Source organism: Scyliorhinus torazame, chromosome 2 (genome assembly GCF_047496885.1).
Source record: "Scyliorhinus torazame isolate Kashiwa2021f chromosome 2, sScyTor2.1, whole genome shotgun sequence".
Taxonomy (NCBI): domain Eukaryota; kingdom Metazoa; phylum Chordata; class Chondrichthyes; order Carcharhiniformes; family Scyliorhinidae; genus Scyliorhinus; species Scyliorhinus torazame.
In genome coordinates, this window is record NC_092708.1 from 389,118,499 (window position 1) to 389,135,373 (window position 16,875).

General features: G+C 53.8%; 1 protein-coding gene across 2 annotated transcripts in view; it reads right to left on the reverse strand.

The window, feature by feature from the left end:
* Positions 1–616: 616 nt before the first annotated feature.
* LOC140405581 (ovarian cancer G-protein coupled receptor 1-like) overlaps positions 617–16,875 on the reverse strand; it is a 30,792-nt gene continuing 14,533 nt past the window's right edge. The window contains exons 1-2 of one of the 2 annotated variants that reach the window (XM_072494140.1): positions 3,149–3,400; positions 617–1,923 (exon numbers count right to left, since the gene is read on the reverse strand). In XM_072494140.1, coding sequence (XP_072350241.1) covers positions 841–1,821 — 981 coding nt within the window. In that variant the 5' untranslated portion in view covers positions 1,822–1,923; positions 3,149–3,400 and the 3' untranslated portion in view covers positions 617–840. Of the gene's footprint in view, positions 1,924–3,148; positions 3,401–16,875 lie in introns of those variants that run through there. The other variant, XM_072494146.1, reaches the window with a different exon arrangement.

Genomic DNA, 16,875 nt, shown 5'->3' on the forward strand with positions numbered 1-16,875 from the left:
AGAAGCGGTTTACTAAGATGTTGCCTGGTATGGAGGGCATTAGTATGAGGCGAGGTTAGATAAACTCGATCTGTTCTCACTGGAATGACGGAGGTTGAGAGGCGACCTGATAGAGGTCTACAAGATTCTGAGTGGCATGGACAGAGTGGATAGTCAGATGCTCTTTCCTGGGGCAACAGAGTAAAATACTAGGGTACATAGGTTGGAAGTGCATGAGGAAAAGTTTAGAACAGATGTACGAGGCAAATTGTTTACACAGAGGGTGGTAAATATATGGAACGGGCTGCCTGGGGAGGTGGTGGGAGCAGGTACGATAGTGGCATTTAAGGGGCATTGAGACAAATATATGAATAGGGTGAGAATAGAAGGATACCGACTCCATAAGTGCATACGGTTTTAGTTTAGGCAGGAACCATGGTCGGCGCAGACTTGGAGGGCCGAAGGGCCTGATCCTGTGCTATTTTGTTCTTTGTTCTTTGATATATATAATTCAAACGATATCTTTTCCAGAAATACTGCTTCAATTTGACTTCTGATGTGAAACTCTTGAACTAAACCCAATATTTCAAAGTTCTAAACAAATGAACTTTATGAAAGCATTATTTTTTTTGAAATATATTTTATTCCATACTCAAAACAAGATTGGGTTACAAATTATGAAAGCATTATGAAATTGTTCTTCTCTATATCAAATTCGTAATATGTTTTAAACTCAGCAATCAGGTCATCCTGTCACTTCTTATGCTAGAAGAAATGTAAATCAAGGTTATGCAAGGTGTCCTGATGACTCCGGATACATCACCCATTAAGTAGAACTATTATCCTCCACATCCTGGCAACTTAACATGCTAATTCAGTTTTATTCGTAAGTGTTGATTTGACCTGTATTTCTGAGGACTCAATTGTTTCTATCTTTCTGCAAGGAAGGAGTTTTGTAATAGGATCCAGGAATCTGCCTAACCAGCCCTTTGAGCTCGGAGATATGAAGCAGTACAAGATGGGATCAGCCACACAGTTTAAACACGTCAACAGAACACCAATATGATAAACCTCAAAAAAGTTGTCAGCAAATTTACAGTCATGCTCAAATATGGCCCGAACCAACAGGAAAAGGTGATAAGGAGCAAAACAAAACAGGAAAATTATGATTGACGCAGAAACCAATTTTTTAATTCTTAATTTTTGCTCACGTTGAAGCCCACGGACCGTACGGACAATGGTCAAGACTTTCTTGTAAGAGAAGAGAAATAAAATCAAAGGGAGGAGGAACCCAAACAAGAGCTTGTAACTGTTTAAATATCTGTCCTCTGTCTGCATGGGATATTGTTCAAAACACAAGGTGTCATTCCCGTTGTCTACACTGAGAACCTGAGACTGGATGTAAAAGGCACAGGCAGGTATCTCCTTGAGCCAGATGAGAGCACTTATGATCACTGCAGCTCTCCTGGTGTGTAAGAATTGAAATTTCAGAGGGTAGGCAACAGCAAGACAGCGATTAATGGAGATGAAGCAGAGGAAGCCAATGCTGATGTAGATATTCTGGTAGAGGAGCAGACCGCTGAGCATGCAGAGTGCCCGAGAGTGGACCCAGTCATCGTGTAGCAGCATATACTGAACCCAGAAGGGCAAGGAAATGAGGTACAGCATGTCTGAGATGGTTAGATTGCAGAGATAGATTCCCAGCTCGTTCCTCTGTCTGATCTGCACGTAGCTGTGATACAGGGACAAGAGATTAGTTGGGAGGCCGATTATGAAGACAGCAATGTAGACAGGAGGAAACAGGAGCTGATGGATACTGTGGTCGGTACAGTTGATCATCATGGAAAACAATACTGGAACTTTTCTTCAAATATTTTCACAGGTGTGGTAGAAATATTGTATGATCATTGTCCATTTAAATCTTCATTTCTGAAACTCGTATCCCTAGAGAGGAAACAGAGAAGTTATGAAACAGTATAGTAGTGGAGCTTTAAAGAACAGAAGGAGACCATTTGGTTTGTTGTTTGCGTCAGTTATCTGAAAGATCCAAATCCAATCTGTCCTGTCCACTTGTCCTTTCCTTCATACCATTTCGTTTTTTACAAAGTGGGACTTGATCCTACCAGCTATCTGTTGGGAGGTTTGAATCCCAGTCACCCTCTACATTATTCTCTTAACCTCTCAGTTATGCAACTTTTTTCAATATTCATTCTCAGATGTGAACATCACTGGTGAGTTCAGTATTTATTTCCCATTCCAAACTGCCCTTGAAGGTGGTGGTGATCTGCTTTCTTGAACTGCAACAGTCCATGTGGTATAGGTACACCCACAATGCAGTCAGGGAAAGAGTTCCAGAAGCGCGACTCCATCAGTGAAGGAACAGCAATATTTCCCTGCCAGGATGATGTGTGGCTTTGAGGGGAGCTTACAGGTTGTGGTGTTACCATGCACCTGGTGCCATTGTCCTTCCAGTTGTTATTGTTGATGGTTGGAAGTTGCAGTCGAAGAAGACTTACTAAATTATTGCACTTCACCCCGTGGATGACACACACAACTGCCATGATGCATCAGGTTAATGATTGACATGCCAGATCAAGCATGTCCTGGTTGATGCCATAAGCCTGGAGTACTCATCCATAGTTCTGCTCCCCATTCCTCCCTCTCACTGAGCTCCACCTATCTTTGCCCATCTCTCTCAGCCTGTCCTCCAACAACTCTGATTCCAAACTGTATTCCTTTTAATTAAATCTCCTACTGGCCTCCCCCTCCCTCCCTATTTTCCTGCAACCCAATCCCTACCACAACTGAATTCTCTATTCCTCCGACTACGACCCCTTGTGTACTCAACCACCACTCAGAGCTCTGCCCACAAATGTTAAGCCCCAAAGTCTTTGAATTGCTTCTCTAAGTCCCAGTGCCTGCCTTCATTGACTTTAATAGAGAGCGAGATGTAAAACCGGAGTTGTACAACTTCACCCAGGCAATTTCCTGTTGATTGGGTTAGCAGAAAATTGAAGCTTCTGCAGTTTACAAACGTCTAGAAAGAAACTTTTTTAAAGTCACTCAAACATTGTTTCTCCATTGACTTTGGCTTCTCTCTGCCCCTTTGCGCTCTCCACTTCATTTCCTCCCCGGTTTTTCAAGATGTAGAATAAAATGGAATACTTACCTCTGAAAAAATCCCGTTGTTTATTTTCGACAGAAAACTGGATCAGTTCCTGAATCTCCCTCTTGGCTGAATTGGGCAATTTGAAGATTCTGATCCTTTACTTATATTACAGTTGGTAAATTTGTTTTGCACCTTGTCACTTTCACAAGTTTCTATGCTTCTAATGGTATTGCTAATGAGTATCTCAAAGCAATCTTTATCATTTGTATCTTATCAGAGAGGCTAAACGATATCTGCACCAGAAATATACGAACATCCTGTAGTTCGCAATTTTAAGATAATTTTGTTGGGCTGGCAGACGAAAATTCCTCTTAACCCTTGAGCACAGCCCCTTAGCGCAGGGCGAACCCAAACTTATAAGGCACTATTCACCCAATAAATGATCAAGGGCGCGGTTTAGCAAGTGCGTTTAGCCACGTGTTTCCCGGCACTCACGGCTAATTTGAATATCAAATAAGTTAAATACTAATTTGATGTCAATTCTTCAATAGAAGTCACTGATATATAAAGGGATTACTGGAGGCATTGTTTGTTAGTGGAGATTTGGTGTGTGAAGTTGGATCAAAGAAATAAAGGTGTTTTGTGGAGAAGCGAAGTTTACTCTTTACAGCAACCCAGAAGCTTTAAAAGTGGTAGCAGAAGATGGTGCTGGGCCTAAGTAAAGGGTTGCAAGATACAACTTTTTCAGGGGTAAAAAAAGGGAAAACTTCATTCAAATTCAAAATCAACAAAGGAGTGAGTAAGTAGACAACAATATGGCTGAAATTGGATTGGATTGGATTGGATTTGTTTATTGTCACGTGTACCGAGGTACAGTGAAAAGTATTTTTCTGCGAGCAGCTCAACAGATCATTAAGTACATGAGAAGAAGAGGGAATAAAAGAAAATACATAATAGGGCAACACAACACATACAATGTAACTACAAAAGCACTGGCATCGGATGAAGCATACAGGGTGTAGTGTTAATGAAATCAGTCCATAAGAGGGTCATTTAGGAGTCTGGTGACAGTGGGGAAGAAGCTGTTTTTGAGTCTGTTCGTGCATGTTCTTAGACTTCTGTATCTCCTGCCCAATGGAAGAAGTTGGAAGAGTGAGTAAGCCGGGTGGGAGGGATCTTTGATTATACTGCCCGCTTTCCCCAGGCAACGGGAGGTGTAGATGGAGTCAATGGATGGGAGGCAGGTTCGTGTGATGGACTGGGCGGTGTTCACGACTCTCTGAAGTATCTTGCGGTCCTGGGCCGAGCAGTTGCCATACCAGGCTGTGATGCAGCCCGATAGGATGCTTTCTATGGTGCATCTGTAAAAGTTGGTAAGAGTCAATGTGGACATGCCGAATTTCCTTAGTTCCCTGAGGAAGTATAGGCGCTGTTGTGCTTTCTTGGTGGTAGCGTCAACGTGGGTGGACCAGGACAGATTTTTGGAGATGTGCACCCCTAGGAATTTGAAACTGCTAACCATCTCCACCTTGGCCCCGTTGATGCTGACAGGGGTGTGTACAGTACTTTGCTTCCTGAAGTCAATTACCAGTTCTTTAGTTTTGCTGGCATTGAGGGAGAGATTGTTGTCGCTACACCACTCCACTAGGTTCTCTATCTCCCTCCTGTATTTGGACTCATCGTTGTTCGAGATCCGGCCCACTATGGTCGTATCGTCAGCAAACTTGTAGATGGAGTTGGAACCAAGTTTTGCCACGCAGTCCTGAGTGTACAGGGAGTAGAGTAGGGGGCGAAGTACGCAGCCTCGCGGGGCGCCGGTGTTGAGGACTATTGTGGAGGAGGTGTTGTTGTTCATTCTTACTGACTGTGGTCTGTTGGTCAGAAAATCGAGGATCCAGTTGCAGAGTGGGGAGCCAAGTCCTAGGTTTTGGAGCTTTGATATGAGCTTGGCTGGGATTATGGTGTTGAAGGCGGAGCTGTAGTCAATAAATAGGAGTCTAATGTAGGAGTCCTTGTTTTTGAGATGCTCTAGGGATGAGTGTAGGGCCAGGGAAATGGTGCCTGATGTGGACCGGTTGCAGTGGTATACGAATTGCAGTGGATCAAGGCGTTCTGGGAGTATGGACGTGATGCGCTTCATGATCAACCTCTCAAAGCACTTCATTACGACTGAAGTCAGGGCCACTGGTCGGTAGTCATTGAGGCATGTTGCCTGGTTCTTCTTTGGTACCGGTATGATGGTGGTCTTCTTGAAGCAGGTGGGGACCTCGGAGTGAAGTAGGGGCAGGTTAAAGATGTCCGCGAATACCTCTGCCAGCTGGTCCGCGCAGGTTCTGAGTGCACAACCAGGGATCCCGTCTGGGCCCGTCGCCTTCCGAAGGTTCACTTTCAGGAAAGCCAATCTGACTTCGGAAGCTGTGATGGTGGGTATGGGTGAATTATGGGCTGCTGGGGCACTCGCCAGCGGATTGTTGGTTACCTGCTCGAACCGAGCATAGAATTCATTGAGTTCATCGGGGAGCAGTGCGCTGCTGCCAGAGATACTGTTCGGCTTCGCTTTGTAGCCCGCTATGTTGCTTCGTCCTTGCCACAAACGCCGAGAGTCTGTCTGTGACTCTAGCTTGGTTTGATATTCTCTCTTGGCATTCCGGATGGCTTTGCGGAGGTCGTACCTGGATGTCTTGTATAGATCAGGGTAAATCAGAGTAAAAATGTCAGGATATGACTATCCACCATTATTTACAGAAACGGAACTATACAACCAATGGAGAAGCAAAGTTATCATGTGGACTAAGGAAACTAACTGCTTTGGGGAAAAGCAAACAAGGTATGGCATTGGCTCTTTCTTTACCTTACTGCAGTAAAATCAGATGCAAATTTTGGGCGAAATTCTCCGTTATCGGCGCAAAGTCCGCCGATCGGCGCAAAAAACGGCGCAAATCTGACTTGCGTCACGCCGGAAAAATCGTTGCAAAGTCTCCGGCCCGAAATGGGCTAGCAGCGACGTGCCGGGATCCGCGCTTACGCACGTGGTTCACGACGTGCAGTGTCATACACGCCGCACGGCGTGACGGCTCATAAGGACGCGCTGCTCCCCCCCAGCCGACCGGAATACCCGACCGGAACACCTGACTGGATGGCTGGCCGCCGCTCAGCCCCGAGGTTCCAGTCATGGGATGTGGAGGCGCTCCTGGACTCAGTGGAGCAGAGGAGGGAGGCCCTGTATCCCGGGCACGGCCGCAGAGTTGCCCCACGCCACAGCCGGCGTCTGTGGAGGGAGATGGCAGAGGCCGTCACCGCCGCGGGCCTGACACCACGGACAGGCACCCAGTGCCAAAAGAAGGTGAACGACCTCATCAGAGCAGGCAGGGTGAGCCTCCCCCCCACCCCCGCCCGATATCCATATCCCCCTCCCCCATATCCCCCTCTCCCCATATCCCCCCTCCCCCATATCCCCCCTCCCATATCCCCCCTCCCCATATCCCCCCTCCCCATATCCCCCCTTCCTCATATCCCCCCTCCCCCATATTCCCCCTCCCCATATCCCCCCTCCCCCATATCCCCCCTCCCCCATATCCCCCCTCCCGCATATCCCCCCTCCCTCATATCCCCCTCCCCATATCCCCCCTCCCCATATCTCCCCTCCCCCATATCCCTCCTCCCCCATATCCCCCTCCCCATATCCCCCTCCCCCATATCCCCCATATCCCCCCTCCCCATAACCCCCCTCCCCCATATCCCCCCTCCCCATATCCCCCCTCCCCCATATCCCCCTTCCCCATATCCCCCCTCCCCCATATCCCCCATATCCCCAAGTGAATCCAGCCATAACCTTAACCTCTGCAATACACGCGCAACCGATGCCGTGCATTCATATACCTGCCTAACACTGTTGCCTTTTACCCCTGCCACCACCCCCACCCCCACCCCCGCCACAGGAGAAACGCGCACACAACACCAGGGAGCATGTGAGGACTGGAGGAGGCCCCGCTGATGAGAGGCCACTGACCGAACACGAGGAAAGGGCCCTGGAACTGGCTGGCGGACCTGAGGACCGGGAGGTTGCTGATGCAGAGGTCGGGGGCGTACTAGCAAGTGAGCCACCGACAGCCCGTCCCCATATCCCCCCTCCCCTATATCCCCCTCCCCATATCACCTGATCACTGCCTGCGTGTCTAACCATGCATGCTTCATTGTGTATCGCAGGAGCAAACGTCGAGGCACCCATCCCCGCAGATGCAGACCGCCCGCAGGATGCCCCTCGGAGGCCACGGGAGACGGAGAGACCCGGACCCTCCGGCATGCGACGCCCGCAGGATGCCCCTCGGAGGCCACGGGAGACGGAGAGACCCGGACCCTCCGGCATGCGACGCCCGCAGGATGCCCCTCGCACACCACGGGAGACGGAGAGACCTGGACCCTCCAGCATGTGACGCCCGCAGGATGCCCCTCGCACACCATGGGAGACGGAGAGACCCGGACCCTCCGGCATGCGACGCCCGCAGGATGCCCCTCGCACACCACGGGCGACGGAGAGACCCGGACCCTCCGGCATGCGACGCCCGCAGGATGCCCCTCGGAGGCCACGGGAGACGGAGAGACCCGGACCCTCCGGCATGCGACGCCCGCAGGATGCCCCTCGCACACCACGGGAGACGGAGAGACCTGGAGCAACAGGGAGACGACGCCCCCGTCACGTGCGGGTGCGACGATGCAGGCGTGTGCCAGCCAGCGACGAGAGGGGCAGCCACAGGCCCCCGTCACAGCCGAGCCAGGACACCACTACCCAGGACACCACTACCCAGGACACCACTACCCAGGACACCCCTACCCGGGACAGCACTACCCGGGACAGCACTACCCAGGAAGACGGTGACTCAGAGTGGAAGGGTGGAGACAAATCCCCACCCCAAAGTGCCATGGACTCAGAGTGGGACGAAGAGCACGACACAACGCCACTGCTGTCATCAACACCCTCCACCATCGCAGAAATACTCACCTCGGTTGGGCACTTTAGTGATGAGGCGTCTGGTACACTCACTGGTGCGCACAACACAGCCGTCCCGGTACAGCAGGTGGAGGTAGGAGCAGCAGAGGGGCCGGGCGGTCGGAGGGCAGCCCAGCCCAAGCGAACATCTGCCGCCCAGATGGATCCCGGGTTCCTGGAGTTACCACACCCACACATAGATCCAATGCAACCACCGACCCGGAGACAAGCGAAGAGGGTGACGGCCGGCTTGCGGCGGCTGCAGTCGCAGGTGGAGGAGTCCACCCACGTCCAGGAGCTGGGAGTGTTGCCGGTCATGCGTGCCACCCAGGCCGACACCGCACGGGTGGCGTCTGCGGTGGAGGCAATGGGTGCGACGGTGTCAGACATGGGGAACGGTTTGTGAGGCCTGGGGCTTTCCGTGCAGGTGGTGTCTGTGGCCCAGGACATGGCTGCCCTCTCACAGGAGGCCATGAGCCAGCGCCAGCGGCAGATGGCAGAGGCGCTCAACGCCATGGCCCAGTCTCAGCAGGCCATAGCCCTGTCTCACCAGGCCATAGCCCAGTCTCTGCAGGCCATGGCCCAGTCTCTGCAGGCCATGGCCCAGTCTCAGCAGGCCATCGCTGAGGGCATCGGCGCCAGTGGCCATGTGCGAGCCGGCATCGCACAGTCACAGACAGGGTTTGCCAACCCCCTGGGCTCCATGGCTGCAAACCTGCAGACCCCTGTCGATGCCAGCACGGGCCTCCAGGACTGGCAGCGCCAGATGTCGGGGGGCGTCGGATGGCCAGTCCGTTCGCATCCCCCACCCATGTAGAGGCCTGGGGGCCATCGGGCACCCCGAGAGAGGAGGAGGTGGTGTGGTCCGTCCCAGCTCCCCCTGTAGGGGAGGTCCCGGAACACCGCGACGTGCGCTGCAGTGTCACAGCCGCATGCAGGGATGGTCCGGGTGGATGGTGGTACTGGGGCCATGGGTCAGACATAGTCCAACGATGTGGAGCCAGGAGCTCATCGCAGGGCGGGTTGTCATCATCCTCCATGGCCTGCAATAGACACGCGTCCACCCGCAACTGTGTGAGCCCGGCCATTGTGCCGCAGGTGGATTGGCAATGGGGGGGGGTGGTGTGCATGCGGGTGGGGTTGAGGAGGGGGGTGAGGGTGCTGGTTGGGTGGATGGGTGGGGGGTGTGGGTGGTCGGCTGTTGCCATGATGTGCGGTCTGTGGCCACACTACCCGATTCCCACGCCCATCTAGTCAGTGAAGCAGGCGGATATCAGTCTGTCCCATGCCCGCTGGGCCAGACGGTAACGGTGGACAGCCACCCGCCTGTGTCTAGCCCGTCTGCCCTGACCATTGCCCCCATCCCCTCATCTGGGGAGGACTGCGCCTCTTCCTGCTGCTCCTCCACTCCGCCCTCCTCTGCCTGCGGCACGTCGCCCCTCTGTTGGGCTATGTTGTGCAGGACGCAGCACACCACAATGATGCGGCCGACCCTATCTGACCGATACTGGAGTGCGCCCCCAGAGAGGTCCAGGCACCTGAAACGCATCTTCAGCACGCCAAAGCACCTCTCTATCACTCCCCTTGTCGCTACATGGGCATCATTGTAGCGGTTCTCCGCCTCATGGCGTGGCCTCCGTATAGGCGTCATCAGCCACGATCGCAATGGGTAGCCCCTGTCGCCCAGCAACCAGCCCCTCAGCCGGGGATGGCGTCCCTCGTACATACCGGGGATGTATGACCGCGACAACACGTATGAGTCGTGTACACTGCCTGGGTAACGGGCGCAGACGTGCAGGATCATCATGCGGAAGTCGCAGACCACCTGTATGTTCATCGAATAGGTTCTCTTCCTATTGGTGAACACGGCCCTGTTATCTGCAGGTGGCCGCACGGCGACGTGCATCCCATCAATCGCGCCCTGGACCATGGGGAACCCGGCCACGGCAGAGAAGCCCACGGCCCGGGCATCTTGGCTGGCCCGGTCCACAGGGAAGCGGATGTAGCAGTGCGCCATGGCATAATAGGCATCTGTCACTGCCCGGATGCACCGATGCACCGATGTCTGCGATATGCCGGACAGGTCCCCACTCGGTGCCTGGAATGACCCCGTTGCATAAAAGTTCAGGGCCACCGTAACCTTGACGGACACGGGGAGAGGGTGTCCCCCGCCAGTGCCACGCGATGCCAGGTGTGCCAGCAGGTGGCAGATGTGTGCCACGGTTTCCCGCCTCATCCGGATTCTCCTCCTGCATTCCCGGTCCGTGAGGTCCTGGTATGACAGCCGGGGCCGGTACACACTGGGTGCCTCCGTTGCCGTGGGGCCGCGACGTCCTCCTCGCCCTCCTCGTCCTGTCGGTCAGGTGTCCCTCCAACCTGGGCGGCTGCCGCCTGCCCCTCTGCGGCAGCCTGCGCCGCCTCTCTGGCATGCTCCTCCTCCTCCTCCTCCTCAACCAGGGCAACATAGACATTAGCGGCTGCCGCCACGGCGGCCAACATCGCTGGATGATCGGAAAACATGACGGCCTGGTGCGGGGGACGACGACATGTCATCATTGCCCATATCCCCTCCTTCCCCCCAGCCAGGTGGCATGGACCGCATGGGTCCAACTGTTGGAGGCTGGCACCTGGCCAGGTGGACCAACTCACTTGCCCTCGCATCCCCCTCCCCGGCACGGACCCACCCACCCCCCCCCCCGGCACGGACCCCCTCATCCTCCTCCCCGGCACGGACCACCCCCCCATCCCCCTCCCCGGCACGGACCCCCCCCCCCCCATCCCCCTCCCCGGCACGGACCCCCCCATCCCCCCTCCCCGGCACGGACCCACCCATCCCCCTCCCCGGCACGGACCCACCCATCCCCCTCCCCGGCACGGACCCCCCCATCCTCCTCCCCGGCACGGACCCCCCCCATCCCCCTCCCCGGCACGGACCCCCCCCATCCCCCTCCCCGGCGCGGACCCCCCCATCCTCCTCCACGTCACGGACCCCCCCATCCTCCTCCCCGGCACGGACACTCCCCCCATCCTCCTCCCCGGCATGGACCCCCCCCTGTGGTAGTATGTATTGGGGGTCATGTGGGACTGGAAGCCGGGCATAATCCAGGCCAGCAATAGTCCCTGGAGAGCGCAGGTGGTAGTAGTGAAGACAGGGGAGAAACAAAGGATGATCATTGACTATAGCCAGACCATCAACAGGTACACACAACTAGACGATTACCCTCTCCCCCGCATATCCGACATGGTCAATCGGATTACCCAGTATAAAGTCTTCTCCCCCGTGGACCTCAAGTCCGCCTGCCATCAGCTCCCCATCCGCCCAAGTGACCGCAAGTACACAGCCTTCGAGGCAGACGGGCGGTTATACCATTTCCTACGGGTCCCTTTTGGCGTCACAAATGGCGTCTCGGTCTTCCAACGGGAAATGGACCGAATGGTTGATCAACATGGGTTACGGGCCACGTTCCCGTACCTCGACAATGTAACCATCTGCGGCCACGATCAGCAGGACCACGACGCCAACCTCCAAAAATTCCTCCAGACTGCCAAAGCCTTGAACCTCACGTACAACGAGGACAAGTGCGTTTTTAGCACCGATCGGCTAGCCATTCTGGGCTACATAGTGCGCAATGGGATAATAGGCCCCGACCTCGAACGTATGCGCGCACTCATGGAATTTCCCCTCCCGCACTGCCCAAAAGCCCTGAAACGCTGCCTGGGGTTCTTTTCATACTATGCCCAGTGGGTCCCCCAGTACGCAGACAAGGCCCGCCCCCTAATACAGACCACGACTTTCCCACTGTCGACAGAGGCTTGCCAGGCTTTCAGCCGCATCAAAGCGGACATCGCAAAGGCCACGATGCGCGCCATCGACGAGTCCCTCCCCTTCCAGGTCGAGAGCGACGCCTCTGACGTAGCTCTAGCGGCTACCCTAAACCAAGCGGGCAGACCCGTGGCCTTCTTCTCCCGAACCCTCCACGCCTCAGAAATCCGCCACTCCTCAGTGGAAAAGGAAGCCCAAGCCATAGTGGAAGCTGTGCGACATTGGAGGCATTACCTAGCCGGCAGGAGATTCACTCTCCTCACTGACCAACGGTCGGTAGCCTTCATGTTCGATAATGCACAGCAGGGCAAGATCAAGAACGACAAGATCTTGCGGTGGAGGATCGAACTCTCCACCTTCAACTATGAGATCTTGTACCGGCCCGGAAAGCTGAACGAGCCGTCCGATGCCCTATCCCGCGGGACATGTGCCAACGCACAAATTGACAGCCTCCAAGCCCTCCACGAGGACCTCTGCCACCCGGGGGTCACTCGGTTTTACCACTTCATCAAGTCCCGCAATCTCCCATACTCCTTAGAGGAGGTCCGTACAGTCACAAGAGACTGCCACATCTGCGCAGAATGCAAACCGCATTTTTTCAGGCCAGATGGAGCGCACCTGATTAAGGCTTCCCGCCCCTTTGAACGCCTCAGTCTCGATTTCAAAGGGCCCCTCCCCTCCACCGACCGCAACGCGTATTTCCTTAATGTAGTGGACGAATACTCCCGCTTCCCTTTTGCCATTCCCTGCTCCGACATGACCGCGGCCACAGTCGTTAAAGCCCTGAACAGCATCTTCACGCTGTTCGGTTACCCCGCATACGTCCACAGCGACAGGGGGTCCTCTTTCATGAGTGACGAGCTGCGCCAGTTCCTGCTCAGCAAGGGCATAGCTTCAAGCAGGACGACCAGCTACAACCCCCGGGGGAACGGGCAAGTAGAAAGGGAGAACGGCACGGTCTGGAAGGCCGTCCTACTGGCCCTACGGTCCAGGGATCTCCCAGTTTCACGGTGGCAGGAGGTCCTCCCGGACGCTCTCCATTCCATCCGGTCGTTATTATGTACGAGCACTAATCAAACGCCTCACGAGCGTCTCCTTGTCTTCCCTAGGAGGTCCTCCTCTGGAACGTCGCTGCCGACCTGGCTGGCGGCCCCAGGACCCATCCTGCTCCGAAAGCACGTGCGGGCACATAAGGCGGACCCGTTGGTCGAAAGGGTTCACCTCCTCCACGCAAACCCCCAGTACGCCTACGTGGAGTACCCCGACGGCTGACAGGACACGGTCTCCCTGCGGGATCTGGCGCCCGCCGGCACCACGCACACCCCCCCGACACCCCCCTTCCTGCCACCGCCGCACCCCGCGACCGCCCCCTTCCCAGGAGGATCAGTCCCCCTCCCCTTTGCACCGACAGCTGAAACCGTGCGGCTCCCGGAGGCGACAACGCTGGTACAAGCACCACCACCACCGCCGGGGCCGAGGCGATCGACACGGACGACCAGACCGCCCGACCGACTCGTGGCGTCGATGTAAAACAAAGATGGACTGTCCAATGAACATTTTGTTTTTCCTATACCCTCTGTAAATAGTTGTAACAGGACAATACTGTCCAATACTGTACTACCATGTAACTGTTCTATCCTTCCAGGACCAGCCCTGTAAACCCTTACCACCATACGAAGCATCACCCCGCCGGGTTCATTTTTGACAAGGGGTGAATGTGGTAGTATGTATTGGGGGTCATGTGGGACTGGAAGCCCTAATGTCATTGGCTGACAGATCCCGGGTCCTGTTTGGCCGTTGACCTCATACTCCGCCCTGAAGGCGAAGTATAAGAAGCCGGTGCCTTCCCCCGCAGGCCAGTTTACTATCGGGCTGCTGGGGAACAGACACGCTTAATAAAGCCTCATCGACTTCACTCTATTCGTCTCACGGAGTCTTTGTGTGCCACACCCACCATCCCCCTCCCCGGCACGGACCCCCCCCCCAATCCCCCTCCCCGGCACGGACCTCCCCATCCTCCTCCCCGGCACGGACACCCCCCCATCCTTCTCCCCGGCACGGACCCCCCCCCCATCCCCCTCCCCGGCACGGACCCCCCCTATCCTCCTCCCCGGCACGGACACCCCCCCCATCCCGCTCCCCGGCACGGACCCCCCCATCCCCCTCCCCGGCACGGACCCCCCCCCATCCCCCTCCCCGGCACGGACCCACCCATCCCCCTCCCCGGCACGGACCCCCCCATCCCCCTCCCTGGCACGGACCCCCCCCCATCCCCCTCCCTGGCACGGACCCATCCCCCTCCCCGGCACGGACCTCCCATCCTCCTCCCCGGCACGGACCACCCATCCTCCTCCCCGGCACGGACCCCCCTCCCGGCACTCCCCCGGAGCCCAGCCCACTCTAACCACCCCCCCCCCGCCGCACACACACACACAAAACCCTACACACACCTCTCCCCCACACATTCAGACTGCGGCCACGCCATCGCCTACCCAGCGGCCAACCCCCCAGGCCGTCACTCACCTCCACGCTGGTCGGCGTGAGCCTGGAGCACAGGTTCACGCCGATGAAAAGGAGGTTTGATTTACGTCGACGTGACCGGTCATCACGTCGACGGGACTTCGGCCCATCCGGAAGGGAGAATATCGGCAGGCCCAAAATCGGCTGCCTTGCGCACACCCGTGCCATTCTCTGATGCCTGCGGCGCCATTAACGCCCCGCCGACTTTTCTCCCTTCGGAGACTTCGGCAACCGGCAGGGGCGGGATTCACGGCGGCCAACGGCCATTCTCCGACCCGCTGGGGGATCGGAGAATGACGCCCAAAGTGTTTTCCGAACTAGAATTGGAACATTTGGACTTGGGATAAGGTCTGGAGAATCTATTGAACTTCATGGATAAGATTTCAGAATTTGATAGATTTCGGGAAAACAGAGGGTATTTTTATTGAGGAGTATGTAATGGAATTTAGTAGATTATACAAAAAGCTGCAAAAACACTGCCTGGAATTTCTACAGTCCATGTTGGCATTTCAGTTACTGGACTGTGCTAAAGTGACCAATATGGAAAGGCTCCTGGTTGTGACAGGAGTTACATTTGCAGTTAATAATATCTTACTTCATCAAATGATAGAGGCCTTAAAACATTTTTTAGGGAAACATTCACTTCCTATGGCTCTTTTGACACAAATGGGTCAGTCAGCAATAAAGCAGAATGTGGAAGATACACTATTAACAGGATGGTGAAATCGTATAGCTACAAGCAGGCTACGAGAGTATGGAAGAAGATTGGGACCCAGATATTATGAGGACAGAAACCCCTTTAATACCTATAACAGGAGGCGGGACATGGAGAATGGTAATAGGAAAATGAACCCCAGAAATGCCCAGTGTATGATAAATTAATGTTTTCGGTGAGATTCTAAATTTCACTATTGATGAAATTGATCTACCCCATTTCGTGGGGTAGCACTGTTGCTTCACAGCGCCAGGGTCCCAGGTTCGATTCTCAGCTTGGGTCACTGTCTGCATGTTCTCCCCGTGTCTGCGTGGGCTTCCTCCAGGTGCTCCGGTTTCCTCCCACAAGTCCCGAAAGATGTTAAGTAATTTGGACATTCTAAATTCGCCCTCTGTGTACACAAACAGGTGCTGGAATGTGGCGACTAGGGGATTTTCACAGTGTTATTGTAAGCCTACTTGTGACAATAATTAAGATTATTATTAAAAGCGTAAAGGAATTTCTCAGCTCCACAGTTAGTTCAAATATGTCGGTGAGGAGGGAAAGTCAGGTAATGGCCACTTTTTTTGAAAACATGTCCACACATCACCGGTTTTCAGATAGCTGGATACACACAGAGACATTGGTTTCTGTGTGTATGCAGTGTTAATGTAACCTACTTGTGACAATAAAGATTATTATTATGCTTGCAACTATCCAACAAGTTTTAATAGAATGTTTGAAGCTGCACATGACACGGGAGAATCGGAAAGGAACAAAATAGTGATCAGAAAGAAGGCATTGTCCTATTAACGAAAAGTTTGACTCTGGTAATGAGAGTGTTGGTTGCAGAGTCCTTCAATTGTGCTGTATTGGATAGTGACTGCAAATCTACTGTGTGTGGAATTGACTGGTTAAAATGTTACCTGGACTCTTTAAATACTGAAAATCATAACACGGTTAAAGAATTTGAAAGTTCTACAAGTTTCAGGTTTGGGGATGATAATACTCTGAAGTCACTGAAAAGAGTGGTGATCCCTTGCAATATTGCCGGAGTGAATCATTTCATTAGCACAGATGTTGTATCAAGTGAGATACCTTTGCTTCTGAGCAGACCGTCGACGAAGAAAGCACACTTGTAATTGGAAATGGAAAATGATAAGACAACAGTTTTTGGAACAGTCCATAAGACCATATGACATAGGAGCAGAATTAGGCCACTCGGCCCATCGAGTCTGCTTCGCCATTCAATCATGGCTGATATTTTTCTCGTCCCCATTCTCCTATAAAACACGTCCTATAAGGCAGCACGGTGGCGCAGTGGTAGCCCTGCAGTCTCAATGCGCCGAGGTCCCAGGTTCGATTCCGGCTCTAGGTCACTGTCCGTGTGGAGTTTGCACATTCTCCCCGTGTTTGCGTAGGTTTCGCCCCCACAACCCAAAGATGTGCAAGGTAGGTGGATTGAACACTTTAAATTGCCCCTTAATTGGAAAAATTAATTGGGTACTCTAAATTTAAAAAAAACACGTCCTATAAAATTAGGGGCTGGTTTAGCACAGGGTTAAATAGACGGCTTTTAACGCATCAAGGCAGACCAGCAGCACAGGTTCAATTCCCGTACCAGCCTCCCCGAACAGGCGCTGGAATGTGGCGACTAGGGGCTTTTCACAGTAACTTCATTTGAAGCCTACTTGTGACAATAAATGATTTTCATTTAATTTTTATTTTTTTTCAGTCATCTGATACGCACGTGTTACAGAACT